The sequence below is a fragment of the Macrotis lagotis genome, chromosome X (genome assembly GCF_037893015.1).
Source record: "Macrotis lagotis isolate mMagLag1 chromosome X, bilby.v1.9.chrom.fasta, whole genome shotgun sequence".
Lineage (NCBI taxonomy): Eukaryota > Metazoa > Chordata > Mammalia > Peramelemorphia > Peramelidae > Macrotis > Macrotis lagotis.
The window spans coordinates 617,076,602-617,094,512 of NC_133666.1; the positions used below are offsets into that span (position 1 = coordinate 617,076,602).

At 40.0% G+C, this 17,911-nt stretch overlaps 1 protein-coding gene across 2 annotated transcripts; it reads right to left on the reverse strand.

Moving 5' to 3' along the window:
- Positions 1-8,937: 8,937 nt before the first annotated feature.
- Positions 8,938-17,378, reverse strand: LOC141500022 (ly-6/neurotoxin-like protein 1). Of its 2 annotated transcripts, none has more exons than XM_074202879.1 (4): positions 17,220-17,378; positions 13,244-13,373; positions 12,472-12,573; positions 8,938-11,267 (listed from the first exon to the last, which is right to left on the reverse strand). In XM_074202879.1, the coding sequence occupies exons 2-4, from the start codon at positions 13,296-13,298 to the stop codon at positions 11,062-11,064; spliced, it is 363 nt and encodes a 120-aa protein (XP_074058980.1). In that variant the 5' UTR covers positions 13,299-13,373; positions 17,220-17,378; the 3' UTR covers positions 8,938-11,061. The 2 variants fall into 2 exon arrangements, with proteins under 2 accessions (XP_074058980.1, XP_074058979.1); XM_074202878.1 differs by lacking the exon at positions 17,220-17,378 and adding an exon at positions 16,655-16,764.
- Positions 17,379-17,911: the final 533 nt, after the last annotated feature.

Below are 17,911 nucleotides of genomic sequence, written 5' to 3' on the forward strand. Positions count from 1 at the left end.
AATTCCTCAAACACAAGATTAATATGTATTTTAATCAAAAAAGTACATGTACAATTTTTATCAGAATATTTGCTACCAAGGGGAGGTGGGTGGGAAGGGAGGGTATTAGAAAAATGTGTATTTTAATAAATATGCAAGTGTATAAATGTTGAAAAACTTCTATAACATGTAATTGAAAAATAAAATATCAATTTTAAAAAAAATACAGTCCAGATATTACCCTCTTAAGGAGGTCTTCCCACTTCCTCTTCCATATATAGTGCATACATCTCACTAGGATATGGGCTTCTTGAGCAAAGGGACTGTGTCTTTTTCCTTTCTCTTTATCCCCAGGACTTAGAACAGTGACTCACATACATCCCATGCTTAATTAATGCTTTTTAATCTAAGCCAGGATTTGAACTCAGATCTTCTTCACTAGACCTTACTTCATGCAACCTCACAAATAGGCTCCTGTGGAAAAACTTCTCTGGGCCAAAACTCTGGTTCCAAAAATAGGGCCAAAAATCCAAATTCAACACACCCACTTGAGGGTACCAAAAACTGGGGCAGGCACTTCAGTTCCCTGGAAATGAAGCCCTACCCCATAGCAGGAGATGATGAATTCCATCACCAGAATGAACACAGATCCACTCTGGCCAGGCTCAGGTTGGGTCAGTCTCAAGATGAGTCAGGAGTAAAGGGTGGAGTTTGATGCTGGGGCTGAGGATGTCCCTGCTGAATCACTGTGGTGACTTGCTTTAAAAAAAATCTAATTAAAGATGGGTGAACAAGTATCCCTCAAAATGGGAACCAGCAGGGTAAGGAATGAAGGGGGAAGAGGTCAAGAGGCAGATAGGTGGCTCAGTGGACAGAACCTCCTGTATGGAGTCAGGACTAGACCTGAGTTCAAATCCAGCCTCAGATACTTACTAGCTATGTGACCCTGAGCAAGTTACTCAACCCAGTTTACTTCAGTTTCCTCCAGTCTAAAAAGACCTGGAGAAGGAAATGGTGGTTTGCTCCAATATCTTTGTCAAGAAAACTCCAAGTATTGACCCAGCACAATAACACAATTGAATAATAATAACAAAAAAATCTAATAATAGAATATTTTAAAATACTTAAAAACTTTATTTAAAAACTCTAAAAATCTAATACTAGCTAGAATTGAAATAGAGATTTATAGTTTGTATTGCATTTCTCCAGTTTCATAAATCTTTAAAAGTATCCTCTATAGGTCAGCTACTATGCTAAAAACTCTAGAGATAAGAAATAGAGACAGTCCCTGCCCTCAAGTAGCTTACAATCTAATGGAGGAACACATACACAAAAGGAAGGTTTGCAATTATTATCTCATCTGATCTTCATTACAACCCATGAGAAAGAAATGGTATTATTAGCCAGATTTTATAGAAATAGAAATTAAGGTTATGAAAGACAATGACATCCTAAGTAACTCAAGCAGGAACTGTCTGAGGTGGAATTTGAACACAGATCTTTTTGACTCTGAGTCCTGGACTCTATTTACTACACCACCTCTGTTTTTCTGGGACAATGATTAAGAATCTCTTCTTACTTTTCACCCCAAGGGTGAAATTCTAATTCACTTAAATTCACTAAATTTCAGAACTTTGGGATCAATTTTTATGTAGGTTTTTGAAAAGGACTTCATGGAGCAATGGAAAGAACAATGTTTGCATTCTCAGGATGTGGGTTTGAATCTTGGTTCTGCTACTGACACTATCTCCAGGCAAGTCCTTTCCCTCAGTGGGCCTCAGTTTCTTTGTCTGAAACTAATTATATTAAGAACTAGGTGGTGCAGTTATGGACTTGGAGTTTGGAAGATTTGAGTTTGAATCTGCCTCATGAGGGAATTGGAGAGGATTAGGACAGTAAGTGGTTAATTGTGTTAATTTAGTGAGTTAATTCAGTGACTTTATCTTGTTACTCAGTTCTGGAACTAGTGAAGTTCCCTTTCTATTTAATTAGAATTTCTGTTTTATGAGAAATTATTCAATGATGGGAATTATGAGAAAACCTTATTGCATTGTTTGAATCAAGCCTTGTGTGGCTGGGAAGGTAGACCACCTTGACCTACTACTTAGAGATGTTAACTGAGGACTTGGATTTTATTAACAAGAAACTCAGTCAGACCCAAAGATTGATAAAAGGAGTTTTTTCACACTTACCTCAAATAATCCCTATGTCCTATCTGAAAACTGACTCTGTACTGAAAAATCATTTATTGTTTCCATATGCCTTTGATTGCTTACAGACTCTAGGGAGGAATGGAATACTTCTTTTTTCTGAATTCATCTTTGATTCTCTTTCTCCTACTTGGGAAATTTACTCTTTCATACAGTTAGAAGTCAGATGACCTTATTTTGTGGTGTTTCCTTTTAATTAATTGGCCTTATTTGATTGTCTTTAACATGTATGAGTCTGTCTCCCCACCCCCCCCCAGTATTCAGAGTCTAGTGCTAAAGCTGAGTAAGGCCAATGGCCTTGATTTGTTTGGCAATTGGCAAGCATAGCTTAATCAATTGAAATGATCAGAAGCTGGAACCTTTATTTTCCTCAGTCATTTCATCTTTGAGCCATCACACTCAGACATGTACTAGCTGTGGGACCCTCTTAATCTCTTGCTGCCTTAGTTCATCATCTGAATAATAATGAAAGCACTCACCTTGAATGGTCATTGTGAAGATCTAATAAGTAAACATATTTGAAAAGCATTTTGCAGAACTTAAGGCTCTATATAATTGATAGGTATTGTTATTAAACTGAGACACCGCATTACATAGCAGTCAGAAATCCCCAGGTATATGTCTTAGTTCTAGGTGATGGAACAAGTCACTGAATCCCTCAGAGTTAGGGCAATTTCCTAAAAAAGGATTTTCAGAGCAGATGTGCATCTAGGAAAGGGAATTTCCTTCCCACAGAAATCATAGGTTGGACTGTGCCCCAAACCCCAAATTATTGATTAATTGATGCTACTAGTAATTGACATTACTAGTATTCAGAAATATCTCCTCCACTAAAGTTCTCCATTGATGCCTCCCCCATTGTGGGGGAGACTCTGAGTTCTCCAAGGTTCTGGCTCCAAGGTTTAGACCTCCATATTGGAAAAGCTGTGTCTGCTCAATGCAGAGAGCCTCCTCACCTGGCTGGTGACCACACAAGGACTCTGATCACAGGGACTCTAGAAGGCTTGATCGAGTCTCCAAGAGGTGGTGATCTGCATTTATGGAGCTAGTCAGTGGATTAACACTTATTAAGCACCTACTGTATATCAGGTACTATGCTAATCTCTGAGGGAGGGGGAATAGAAAGACAAAAAAGGAGCTTCCAACCCTTATGACACAAATCTAGACCCTCAAAGACCTCTGCCATTGATCAACTGTGTGACCTTAGGCTGTCACATCAGTCACCTACTCTGGGCCTCAGTTTCCTTATCTGTAAAATGAGGGAGGAGCCAATTGACATCTGAGAACTTTTTGTTTTCTGTGTTCTATGATCCCATTTTGTAACCAAATCAATGATTATTTATCAATAAAGTCAATAATAAGGATTTGGACAGAGTACCAGTCTTGAAATCAGGAAGACCTGAGTTCAAGTCCAGTCTCAGACACTAAATAATTACTTAGCCATATGACCTTAGGTAAGTCACTTAACCCCATTGCCTTGCAAAAAAGAAATAAGGATTTGGAGGAATTGCCATTTGAAAGACCAGTATTCCTTATAGGGGTTCTTAAGTCTGTTTTGTGCCATTTATTCATCTGGCAATTGGGAAGAGTCTATAGACCCCTTCTCATTATCGTGATTTTAAAATGCACAAAATTAAATACATTGGACTATAAAGGAAAGTAATTACATTGGAGTACAGTTATCAAAATATTTTTAAAAGTAGGTTCACAGGAGAGCCAGGTAGTGCCACTGGATAGAGCACTGGCCCTGGAGTCAGGAGTACCTGAGTTCAAATCTGGCCTCAGACACTTTATAATTGTGTGGCTGTGTGACCTTGGGCAAGTCACTTAACCCCATTGCCTTAGATAAATTTTTTTTTTAATTTTCAAAAAATAAAAAATAAAAGCAGGTTTACAGACCTCCAGGGGCTTATGAGAAACTGTAGTATCTCATCTCTCACTTCCCTTTGGGAGTGAGAACAGGACGATGAAAAGTAAGGGACCTTAGATTAAATTTCCTTGAACTCTTACACTCACATACACACATACATACCCCTGTTCTTACAGGAGTCCTCCAGGCTCACATCCCTTACTTTGGAGGCCCCCACTTTGCCTTGTTTCTCTTCTGTCCTCCCCAGACCTTAATGGGGAATGAATGAGAAGTAGGCACCAAGAGGGACTGACATAAATGGAAGTTTTCTTTGTTTGTTTCCTAGGGTCAATCAAGGCTACTTTCCTTCATATGGCTCCTCTCATACCCACCTTGACCTTGTCTGTTAGAGAGAGAGAGAGAATGAGAGAATATCCTCTCAGGTCAGTTCATCCTCTAGAGAGCTATGATCCTCTGTATCAATTGCTTTTCTTTGAATTAAATTAAAAGTGTCTGGGCACCTAGATATCACAGTGGATAGAGCACTGGCCCTGGAGTCAGAAAGACCTGAGTTTAAATCTGGTCTCAGACACTTACTAATTACCTAGCTGGGTGACCTTGGGCAAGTCACTTAACCCCACTGCCTTAAAAAAATAAAATAAAAATGTTTCGGGAGTTTTGTTGTTGTTGCTCCTATCATTATTCTTTTTCTCTTCCTCCTCCTCTCCTTCCTTCTCTTCTTTCTCCTCCTTCTCCTTTCTCTTCTTACTCTTTTTCAATTTAGCTCTTCTTCCTCTTCAACCTTTGGGGACCAGTGACCTCATGGGATGATGTCTTAACTGGCTCATGAAATGAATTTAAGTGAGACAGAGTTGCACAGAGTTGTCACAAAGGCAGATCACTTCTGATTGAGGTTATCATAAATCCTAACATGAAGATATTAACAACTCATATTTCTCTAAAGTTTTTGGATTTATGAAAAGATTTCCTTGTAACTACCCTGAGACAGATAGTACAAGTGTTATTATCCTCATTTTATAAAAAGTGGAAACTTAGGCTTTCAGAGCCTTAATTTTAGTCTTTTCAATTGTCACACAGTTTAGGAAGTGTTGAAACTAGACTATAAAGTATAGGATTTGGGAATTATTTTTGTTTATCCCTCTCATCTTAAGGCAGCAGTTTCTTAACTTTATGTAATAGCAAATCAGTTTTAAAATGTGATATTTTTCATAATCTACAAAAATCATATTAGTTTATATTTTATTCAAATAAAACAATCATAATTCATCACAATTTTCTAACAAAACATATTTTTAAAATAGAAGAAAGGTAATGGAAGAGACATCATATAATTGATAAAATCCCCTTTAAATGTTTGTATTTATAGCTTAAACAAATCACAAAAAGAATTTTATTTCATTCTAAAAATAAGACAAAATTAAACATTTTTAAATTTAAATATAGTTGTTGATACATTCTAATAATATAGCTCCTGTTTTAAAAGTTGCAAGGTTTCTCTGAGTATATATATATATATATATATATGTATATATATATATTATATATACCTATATATAATATATATGTGTGTATGCATATTAAAGAAACTGGTTTATTTTATTATGTTTACTAAAATAAATGATATTAAAAAATACAATAGATATTTCCATGAATTGGTCTTTCAGTAATGCTGTTGGGAAAATGGGGGAATTCCATTGAGGTCAAGTTTAGGCTGAATACCAGGGAGCATATCTACCCAAAGATTGTGTAACTTTTGATTTCATATCATTCACATTCAGTTGCAGAAAAATACAACTCATCATTTGCACAAGTACCCACACTAATTAGCTATAATGGATCAAGTTTACCTAGAGATGAAATAGACCTTGAATCCAATTTGTCCTTGTTTAGATATGTCTCATTAAGCACTCATCGTACCATTGCCAATTGGAAATAATTTATTGTGTTAGTCTTGGTTTTGTTGACCTGAATTTGAACTTTGTCCTCATGGACAAAAATGGATGTTTTTATTTTATTTATGTAGGAGTTAAACTGAGTAATACAATCCATTTCCTTCATACCCCACCTAAGTGGCTCTTACATCTGGGAGATGGATAGACAGTATGTTCCCCAGATAGGAAATCTATTCGCAAGTGAGTAAATGGTACTGTCAAGAACCTTAGAGATACCCTCCCAAGTGATCCCATCTTCTCATTTTTATAGAAGATAAGTGAATTAATAATAGATTTGCACTGTACTTTTAGAATATTATCTCATCTGATCCTCACAATAACCCTGGGAGGTAAGTGTGATTGTTAACTTCTCCATTTGACAGTTGATGAAACTGAGGCAAACAGAAGTTAAGTGATTTACCCAGGATCACACATTTAGTCAGCATTTGAGTATTTGAACTCATCTTGCTGATTCCCTCCACTGTGCCACCTAACAACTGATCATGGAGTAGTTAGTAATAGAGACAGGATTTAAACTCAAGCCTTCTGACTTCAAATGCAATCCTCTTTCTATTATATGTTGCCCAAATAAGTCTCAAAGGAAATGTGAGATGCACAAATTTAAAAAACCTTTTTCAGGTATTCCCATGGCTTAATGTGCCCACACTGGGGCAGAGTATTCCAAACTCACAGTTGGACACATAATAACATAACTCTAACATAGTGGTGACATTTTGGTCTTCATCAGGGATCAAGGACAACAACCAACCTACCAACCCACCCAAATAAGTATGGATAATGAATTAGACAGAGAAAGATTTTTTTTTGAATTCAGCAAATATTTATTCATCATTTCCTGTATGAAGAACTCATAATAGGTATTCAGAGTAATATAAACTTTAGATAATGTTTTACATTTGTTAAAGCTTTAAGGTTTACAAAATACTTGTTATATGTTTTATTTGATCATTACAATGATGCTGTGAGGTAGGCAGTACAAGGATTATTATCATCCCCATTTTATAGATGAGGATACCAAGGCTAAGAAAGACAAGATGACAATAAAGAGTCAGACAAATACGGCACCCAGGGAGCCATATAAGTCTTCTGACTCCAAGCCCAGCTTCTCTGTTTGAGACAGAGTGCCTGTCCTCATGGAGCTTATAGCCTAGTATACAATATGCTAAAATAGCAGATAACTGGTAAACTCAATAATCACGGACATATTTAGCTGATGAATGAAGTGGGTGCACCAGCACACCCTGGGAGAACCTTCCTATTGATACTTTCTTCTGAGGAGAAGGGCCAATGAGAATATTCAACTAGGATGTACACATGCATCTATGCCAATCATTAATTCATGGTAGATCTATAAAAAGGTGCACAAAAATGCATGATGAGGAGGTCCCAGGGGTATGTCAAAAGAACCTGAAGAAATGAGGAACCTTCTGAGAAGAGTTCATTGACTGTTAAACTGCACTTTAAAAATTATGTTTAGGAAGTATTGGTCTCCTTAAGAAATCCTCCATACACACATAACTCTGAATTTATCCAAATATGAAATCTCTCAAATTTGTCTAGCTTTAGTTATTTATTTTTTGATTGTAGTATCTACAAAGTCCACTTGAGCTCCAGTTTGGGACAGGGTTAGGCCAAATAAAGGTCTGGGAGTCAGACTGAGATTGTACCTGAAAGTACAATCTTGGGCCTTCCTCCTTTAATGAGATTAAGATTTCTATTTTTGGGAGAGCTTTTTGAGGTTGGTCTGCCATTATCTTTTATTTGGATGCCAATTCAGTCACCAGAGAGTGGGGAGAGAGGAAAAGAAAGTCAAATGTCAGGGACAGCATGTGACCTAAGTGGGAAGTCAGGGATGGAGGGGGGGGTGGGATTTCAGGGACAAAGTGGCACCTGAATTGGACTATGAAAGGTGAAAGGAAAGTCTTCCACAGAGAGAGAGAAGGGATGTGGGATGATGAAATGGACAAAAATACGGAGATGGGGACGGTCAGGTTAAGAATGAAAGATGAAGGGTTATCTAGTTTTTCTGAAGCATAGAGCAAAGGAAAAGAAGTAAAATGACATCTAGTAGGGAAGGCAGATGGGAGCCAACTGATGGGTGAACCTTGGATGACATTGGGAGTTTATACTTTATCCTGTCAATAATGGGAAGTCACTGAAGGTTTCTGAATAAAAAGATGCTCATTAAGAGGATAATGAGCAGATAAAGGGGATGAGGCTGCCAAAAAATGAGCAGACAAGTGAGGACAGCTCCAGACTCCCCCATTCATTATGCTGTCCACTATATCCTATTGCCTCTCAAACATATGAATTTTTTATTTTAATTTTAATTATTATGATTTATTATTATGACTGTCATAATGGTATTTTTGGAGAATTCCAAAAGGGGTAGGAGCACTCAGCCTTGTAGATGGTAGGAGAAAAAGTGTCGATTCTTGAATTAGAGCTCCTGGGTCCAAAAATCTGTCTTTAGTGTCACTACCTGAAAGTCACTGAACCTAGCAGGATTATCCAAACTGCAGTCCTTGAGACCCATTCATAGGAGAGCCTACTGCATTTTTGTTGTATGGTGATGTGGGCTGCATTATATTCTTGGATGGGTATTGAATTCTCTTTGTGGCCCCTGATGTGTTTTTGTTGGGTGATGAAGCCAAGAACACTAAAAAGTTGGCCCCCTAATCTAGGGAATCAGTTTCCTCCAATGTAAAAGGAAAGGGTTCTTTTCTACCCTAAGATGATCTTGTAATCAGAGTGAACCTAGTTCATTGTACCTGAGCAAGTGTCTCTCCTAGACAAAGGAAGGGTTAGCTCTTATGACGTGATTGTTTTTAAAGACAGTTTATTCTCCATTTGGATGAATCTGGTTATTAAGACCTCCCTTCCCTAATTCATCCCAGGCAAACTTCTGAAGGATGTATCATTGAAGGTGTGTCGTGTGTGTGTGTGTGTGTGTGTGTGTGTGTGTGTGTGTGTGTATGGTGGTAAGGGGAACTTTAAATTCTACCACTACAGGGGTGGTTAGGTGGCACAGTGGATACAGTCAGGAGTACCTGAGTTCAAATCCGGCCTCAGACACTTAATAATTACTTAGCTGTGTGGCCTTGGGCAAGCCACTTAACCCCATTGCCTTGCAAAAACTAAAAAAAAAATTGACCACTATGATCCTTTCCAGAAATAAAAGGCAAAGTGTAGGGAATATTGAATTTGGGGATCAGAAGCAAAGAAACAAGCATTTATATAATGCCTACTATGTACCAAGCCCTATGTGAAGTGCTTTACAAATATGATTTCATTTGAGTCTCACAAAAGCCCTGAGAGGTAAGTGCTGTTGTTATTATCCTCATTTTATAGTTGAAAAAACAGAGGAAGACAGATGAAGTAACTTGCCTGTATTCATATACTTAGTATCTGAGGCAGGATTCAAATTCAGGTCTTCCTGAATCCAGACTTAGCATTCTATCCATTGCTTCACCTATGTTCTGGTCCAGGCTCTGCTATTTCTTATTTACTATTTAGCTGTATGTAAACTTGGATGAGCCTCTTCCCTTCTTTGAGCCTCAGTTTCCTCAGCTATTTAAAAAAAAAGGAGAGAATCTCTGACTTCAGAGGGTGGATGATGGAACATACTACCTATTTCCTCTCAGGGAAATGATAGTGAGGGGGAAGCTAATCCAGCTAAACCAGAGGGTGGTAGGTCTGCCTGGGGTATGATTGGATTATTTTAGCCTAACACTTCTTCCCTTGGAAGAGGTAACTGGAATAAAGAATCATGTTTGCCCTCTCCCACTGGAGAGAGAAGCTGGGAGAGATTCCTTAAGGGCAGAGGTCTTGCTTTTCCATCCCAGGGCTGTATCAGGCAACTTAAAAAAAACCCTAATGGACTCTGCTCCCTTCTCCTCCCTCCAGAATTCCTCTTACTGAGCCAATGCCAGTCTGGCTGCTTTCCCCCTACCTTCCCTTTTATAGAAAGAGCCTGGTGTAACTCTGGCAGACCAACAGGCATTTGAGATTGTGGAGGTTAGAGCCAGTCCAAGAACATAGTTCTGCTTTTGTCCCCTACTTCCACCCCTCCCCCAATGGGTGAGAGGGAATCAAGAGATTTTTCTTCTCCTTCCCCTTGGATCTCTGGTCTTTTTTAAGTTGTTCCTGAAACTGGAAAATAGGGAAGTACCCTAGTAGAGGGTCAGAGGCTGGGATGCTTTCTACAGAAAAGAGGACAAATTGGGATATAATGGAAAGACTTTTACATTTGAAGTCAAAGAACCTGGATTCAAATCTTACCTTTGTCATACTTCCTACTTGTGTTAAGAAAGCAAGGACTTTCTTTAGGGCCTCAGTGTCCTCCTTTGTAAAATGAGGAGGCTAAAATAGGATGATCTGGGAGGTCTCTATCACTAAAGGACTGGTTGAAGAGACTGGGGCATGGGGAGTTGGGAAGTAGTTTAGAAAAGAGAAGATTTATAGAGGTGAAGGAAGAGGGGAAACAAAACTATTTTCAAATACACGAAGGCTTATCATGTGGAAGACAGATTCAAATTGGACTGCTTGGTCCTAGAGAAAAAAATTAAGAACCAGGTCTAGAAACTGCCATGAGTGAGATTTGAGCTCAATGTAAGGAGCCTATTAGATCTCTCCGAAAAGTGTAGCTAGTCTCCTTCGTATTCTTCAGGTACACTCTGGATGAGACCCTGTCAAGGATATCATAAAGGGGAATTGTTGTTCTAATGAAGTCTCCATGGGATGCTCTCTGGAGTCGCTTCTAAATCTAGGATTTTGTGATTTCCTTCCAAATCAAAATCTTATCATAAGAGTCATCCTCCACCCTCACCCCCAGGTATCAGGAAGATGGCCAGAACTATTCTACTGAGAGGAAAATCAAAGCCCAAACAGAGACACATCAGTAGGTAGATGGTAGGTGAAGAAGGGAGGGTTGGAAGGGGCCTGGTGCTCTATGTGGAGCCTTAGTGACAAAGGGGAGCCAGGCTGAGCTATAAATCCAAAGGAGGGGAGGGAAGTTCATTTATCCACCTGCCTGCCTGCTGATTAAAGCTCAGAGGCCAAGAGCAAACAGGCCCCAGAAGATGCTGAGGAGACCAGTGAGGAGGAAACCTGTGGAGCCTGAGGCCCAAGAAGCAGCCCCATTACACAGGTCGGACTGGCAGCAGGACACTTTGGCATTTTGCTTTATCTGGATCTCCTCCACACTATCCTTGATGCAGCTGGTTGCACAGGATTTGAGGACCACATCTGGAGAATCTGAATACAACCAGAGCAGGAGGAGAGTCAATAAGCAAATAGGTTTCCTCAATATCACATTCTTCCTATCAGATTTATTTGTGCATGCATTCCCTCTCTGCCTTTTAAACTACAGATTCCTTGAAGGCAGAAATCATATCAATTTTCAACTCTGAGCTTCTAGGACAAAGCTTATGATTCAGAATACAGTAGGTTTTAATAAATGCTTGTTACATTGAGTTGCATCATTGGCTTTTGGTTTAAGCAGCTGCCTTTCCTTTCCCTTATCATGACTCAACCACTCTGATCCTAACTGATATTCTTCTGCCTGCTAACCAACCTCCAAATCCTTGAGACATGTAACCCTTAGACTAGAATTCATGTCTTCTCTCTCAGGCACAACCCTTCCTGGGTCTCCTTTCCCTGGTTTCCTGTCTGTCCATGGAATACATTTCCAAACCTCTCTGCTCACTGTTCAGGGTCTTCCAATCTGATGCAGCTAACTGGACTTTCATTAGAGAGGACCTTAAAAGTCATCTAACTCAACTGCTACACAAAACATGAATTTTTCAAATTCAGAAAATTTGGATCTGAACCCAGACAACTGAGATCATCTGCTTCAAACTCCACATTTAATTGATCAAGAAACTGGGGCCCAGAGACCTTAAATGATTTGTATAAGGTCACAAAGTCAGTAAATAACAAGTCCAAGTTCTAAGATTATAGATCCAGAGCTCACTCCAAAATTCCCTGTAAGCCTCAGGATTCTTCTCTGCAATCTGGGGCAATGTCAAGCCTTAACACACTTTAAATAATAACATTAATACTATAATTAGAAATATTCCTGATATCTTAGACAAAGTTTTTTTTCAAAAATCAAATCATTATCTAATGTTCTCTTCCTATTCTTCCTCCCACTGCTTTGCTTCCATCTCAATTTCAACAAGGATACTTTTGTTCTCTCCTTGTTGATTAGTTTATCTCTTCTCAGATAGCTAGGAGTTGGGTGGCCCTGGGTAAGTCATTTAACCTGTTTGTCCCAATTTCTTCAATTATATATTAATAAATCAATAATATATAAAAATCATGTTAACACCTACATTCCAGGGTTCTCATGAAAATCAAATAAGATAATATTAGTAAATGGTTAGAACAGTGTCTGGCCCATTTATTCTTATTACCCCTTCCTCCAGCTTCCCTAAGGGGAATCAAGGGGTTAACTTACAGGTCTGAATGGTCTTGCAGTAGATGCTTAACCCTGGACATTGCACTGGGTTTGAGCAGTCATTGCCATTAGCTGTACAAACATGACAGTTTAGGGCTTGGGCTGAAAGAGATTAGACAGATAGAAACCATGGTGTTACAGATGATCAATCATTGGAAACCATTCTACCCAATCTACCCTTCTCACCACCCTTCTGCTTGGAGCCAGCCAGAAATATGTGCCCTTCTTATGAGTCTTCAAGGGGACTTAAGGGCTCTGGTCACAGTTCTTCTCACCAAAAAGAGCATCTCTGGGCAGCTTTTTTTCCCAATCACAATTCCCAACATCCCTAGTCAAATGGTAGCACCCATCTTGTGCCCTCCTCCACTCTCCTCCCTACTCCATCGAGGACTTAGAACTGATACTTCTCCCATTGCTAAAAAAGAAAACAAATAAAACACTAAATCTCAAAATTGAAACTTCAAAGAGCTCTGACCCAGTCTCCTCTGTACCATCCTTGACAAATGGTTCTTCACTTCTGTGTGAATTCTAATGATGGGAAACTTACTGTTTCTTGAGGCAGTTCCTTTCCTTCTAATTTGGGGAAAGTTTTCTCTGATGCTGATCCCCCCCCCCAAAATCCCAAAACTGGCATCCCTTTTCAGGAAGGGGTCACCAAAATGAGGTAAGATAGGAGAAATCAGAATCCTGGTGTTTAACCTCCTTAACCACTTCTGAATACCTCATCCATCCCACTTTGACTCCTAAAAGTCCATAGGTTCATTCCCCTTACCTAGGTGTTTGGTCATGACGGTGGCTACAAGGAACATGACTAAAAAGGACCTCATGATTGAAAGTGAAGGGGTGTGTGGAACTGGGGCAGGAGATGACAGCCAAAGCAAGATTCTTCAGTCTAGGGGATGCTGTAGGGAAAAAGAAGGTGTTAATTGGGAACTAAATGATTATTTTGTCCTCTTCACCAGTCCTAATGCATTCCCACTTCTGTTCATACCCTTCACCATTTTCCCTATGTTTATCAAAATCCACCTCTAAGGCCCAATATAAGCCTAAGTTGACTTCTTCAAATTCTATCCATTGTCTCAGTTCTTTCCACTGGGGCCATACCATCTCTTTCTTGTACTTAAAAAATTGATTTGGAACCCAAGTGTAATGTTTTATAATTATGTCATGTCAGTATGTGATAATGCTAGTCTCTTTCAGCACTATCATACCGACCTGTAATCTCTTTGAGGCAACTACGTGGCACAATGTCTGGCATGCCAGGCCTGGATCAGGAAGACCTGAGTTCAAATCCAACCTCAAACTCTTACTAGTTGTATAACCCTGGACAAGCTACTTCATCCTATTTGATGCAGTTTCCTCATCTGTAAAATGAACTGGAGAAGGAAATGGCAAACATCTTCATTACCTTTGCCAAGAAAACTCCAAAGGGGGCCACAAAGAGTTGGCCATGCCTGGAAAATGACTAAAATAACAAAGTAATATCTGGGGGGTTGTGCACATAGATTGAAATCTGTTCATAATTGGATAAATACATGTTTGAGGCTAAACTTGGGCCTCATAGAAGCTAAGTGGCTTGCCCAGGTTCACAAAGCTAATACATATCAGAAGTGAATTTGAACCCTTGTCTGCCTGACTTTAAGTTCAACACACTAACTTTTTTTTGTTTTTATTTTTTGCAAGGCAGTGGGATTAAGTGGCTTGCCCAAGGCCACACAGCCAGTTAATTATTGAGTGTCTGAGGCCGAATTTGAACTCAGGTCCTCTTGACTCCAGGGCTGGTGTCTATCCACTTTGCCACCTAGTTGCCCCTCAACACACTAACTTCTGTCCAAACTGCCTCTCTAGGGACTTTATATCTCTCTCCATTGGGTTTAAACACTTAGGGTTTGGTCTAATATTCTAGTCTTTATTGAATGTTTTATATTCTGTCATCTATTATGCTCAACTTTGAACTATCTGCAAATGTGGTAATTCTCTATGCCTTCATCAAAGAAACTGAAAATACAATCAAACAGCAAGAACCAAGGACCAGATGCCTGAAGCAGCAGAAGTTCCCTCCCAAGTTCACACTGAATCATTATCGTTTTGGTGCGGCCTTTCAACTGTTTTTGAAATAGCTTAATTATACTGTCTGTCATTCCATATCTTTCCATCTTGTTCACAATAATAATAACTTGATAGACTCAAGCAAATGCTTGTTGGAAATCCAGGCTGAGTATATCTTAAAAACTCCCCTGATCTACCAATCTGCTCTGAAAGAAAATGAAAGTTAGTTCATCTAGCATGACCTCTGTTTGATGAAGTCAGGTTGATTCTTTGTAATTACTTCTTTTTCAAACCTTACTTTTAATAAAATGTTTTTAGAACTTAGACAGGAATCAAATCCATGCTCACTTGCTTAGAATTTATAGATTACAGCCTTTATGCTTTTCAAAATTTGGAACATTGGTACTTTCCCATTCCTGCCATATATCTCCAGGATCTTGGATGCTCACTGGCAATAGCTCCCCAAATCCACCCACCAGTTCATTCCTCCCAAATGTCATCCACAGGTCTAGAGACACACAAAAAGCTATCTTACCATTTCCCCCTCTCTTCTGCCTTACCCCAATATATGTTTTAAAAAGCTCTCCCAAATACCACTTTGGCTATTCTTTGCACTCTATTTATCAGTCATCATTACAGATATTAGGACTATGTCTGTATTAACCACCTTTATCTCCATTCCATACATGTCTTTTAATGTCTAAATTGGCTAATCAGTTCCTTGTAGACCATGGATACTTAACCTTTTTTGTGTCATGGACGTCTATGGCAGTCTGGTGAAGCCTATGAACCTTAATCAGAATCAAGTTTTTAAACGTCTAAAATAAAATACTTAAAATGACAAAGGAAACATTATATTAAAATAATAAAAAAATCTTTTAAAAATAGATTTACAGACCTTCTGAAACTCTATCCAAGTTAAGAAAGTCTGCATTAGACATTTTCCCATTTACTTCATCAGAAGAGGTCATCTTTCTTTCTTGATATCTTACCAATTCTTTCTGGACACTTCTCCTGTGAGTTACTACTTAACTTTTCTCCAAACCCTTTGAAATCTACCCTTCCACTATCCAGGGACATTCTATTTCTAGTTTTCCTTCTCTCTTTCTCAGAAACTCTAAGGTAGCAATTATTTGACAGCCCCTCCCAATCATACACACACACACACACACACACACACACACACACACACACACTCAACTCCCTAATTCTCATGGCTTCCATTATTCCAGCTCTCAATTCTTTTGGCATGAGAATCAGATCCAGAATAGAAGTTCCCTTCAAACTCTAACAAGACTGCATTATTAGCATTAAAGAAAACTAAGAAAATATTTCTGACTCCATTCAGGAAAGAGAACTCCAGTGCAGCAAGAGAAATTACAGTTCAATACAAGGAATATCATGTGTGTAATAGAGAAAAGCCCATTCTATGGCACTCATTGTCCATATTTGTGTCTGTATTTTGGTACCCTCAGTTGGAGGCTTGACTGAGCTACTTTCATGGGAATGACAAAAGGGAGACTGTCTGGGAAGATCATAGAGGACTTCATTTGGGTGTGGTGAGGTGGATGGTTTTCCATTCTGGCAACATTAAAAAGGTCATAGGGATGATTTCATCAGGATGAGTCACCCACCCTCTTGACACCAAAAAACCTAGGCCAGCCTCCAGGTATTGAAAAGAATGTAATGAGCTGGGACTGGGCATTGGAAAAAAAAAGGAGAATTATTAGAAATATTGGTTGGGAAGAATCCTTGAGGGGCTAAAGGAAGAAAGGGCAGACACTGAAGGAGGAAAGCCCTGTGGAAGAGAGATCCTTGGTGGGAGGAGGAAATGAAATGGAGAAAAGTGAGGGAATATAGGGGAAAGGGTGTCACTAGGGGAAAGGGAAGGAGAAAGGGCCATAAGGTTGGGGGCCAGGAAAAAAGACTAATCTGGGCAACAGAAGAGACAGGTAGCTCAGATTACATGATTCCTTTGACAGCCTCCCACCCCTCCCCTTGGCTGTCCTGCACACCTTTGGTTCTCCACCCCTTCCCCCACCCCCAGCCCCATGCAGATGAATCCAGTGCCCCCTCCCCTCGGCTCCCCAGCAATCCTTTGCTTCCTTTGCCCTCCCCAGCCACCCCCACTCACGTCCTGCTCTGGAGCTGCAGGGGCTACTGCAGTCCCTAGGATCCTTGGGATTCCTTTCCGGAGATCTGACTCCTCTGGGCAGAGATCGGGGCTTGGAGACTTTTAGGCACCCCGCCCCAGCCCCAGCCCCAGCCCATCCTCACACCCCTAGAGCTCTGGGCGGGGCCACAGAGCCCAAATGACAACCGGGGGCGGCCGGGGAAGGGAGCCGGTCCCTGGCAGGCAAACATCTCTAAGACTTTATAGGCTTCAAAGCCTGCGCTCCCCGGTGTCCCCGGACCTTCCCTGTGGTTCTGGAAGAAAGCCTAGGAACAGGAGCAGGGCTGGGGGCGGCGGGATGGGGGGAGCCGGGCGACCCTCGGAGACCAGGGAATGACCAATTCTTTTCTCTACCATAGACCGGGGCTCCGAAGATGACCTCATCTGAGCCTCTCAACACACCAGTGAAGGAGATGCTATTATTATTCCCCTGTCTTTCCCCCAAAGAGAGCCCAGATCTGTAAGAGCCCAGGCCTGGGGGGAGAATCAAGGACATCTGAGTTTGAATCTGCAGTCAGATACTCACTAGCTGCTGCGCACTCCTGGGTGCTCACTGAACCTCTCCCAGTTTCGAGTTTTTCATCAATGAAACAAAGCCAAGACTGTTAGGAGATCATAGATGCAAGGCTCTTTGCCAGCCTTAAACCTCGATATCAGTGCTAGCTCGTAGCTGTGTGGGTGCTTTAGCTGAGTCTTCCAGCAAGCTGGAGATCCTAACAGTGAGTGGTTGGGAAGGAGAGCATCCAGGAATGGCAACGGAGAGTGAGGAGGGTATGGGGGGTGGGGGTGGAGATGGGGCAGGCAATGCTGAATAAAAAAAATACTTCACGGCATTTTCCAGTACTTGAATGTACAACTTTGCAATTTTTGACACTGAATTATTTATTTCTTCTTACATCATTCTTCAAATTAAATAATATATTTTTCTTCTTTTGGTTTGATCATTCTTCAAACTAAATAATATATTCTTCTTCTTGTGGCTTGGTTCATGAATTTGAGGACTCAGCTAAGCTTGGCATTGAAACCAAGCAGGTACATCTCAGAAACAGCCAAATGGATCTGCCATCTCATCTATTGGGAAGTTTCCTCCATCAATGAATCAGTCAATTCATTTGTTATCAACTAATATGTGCCCAATACTTTAAGTATTAGGTGCTGGGCATATAAAGACAAAAAAGAAATAGACCTGCCATTGTGGAGCTTACATTTTATGTGGGA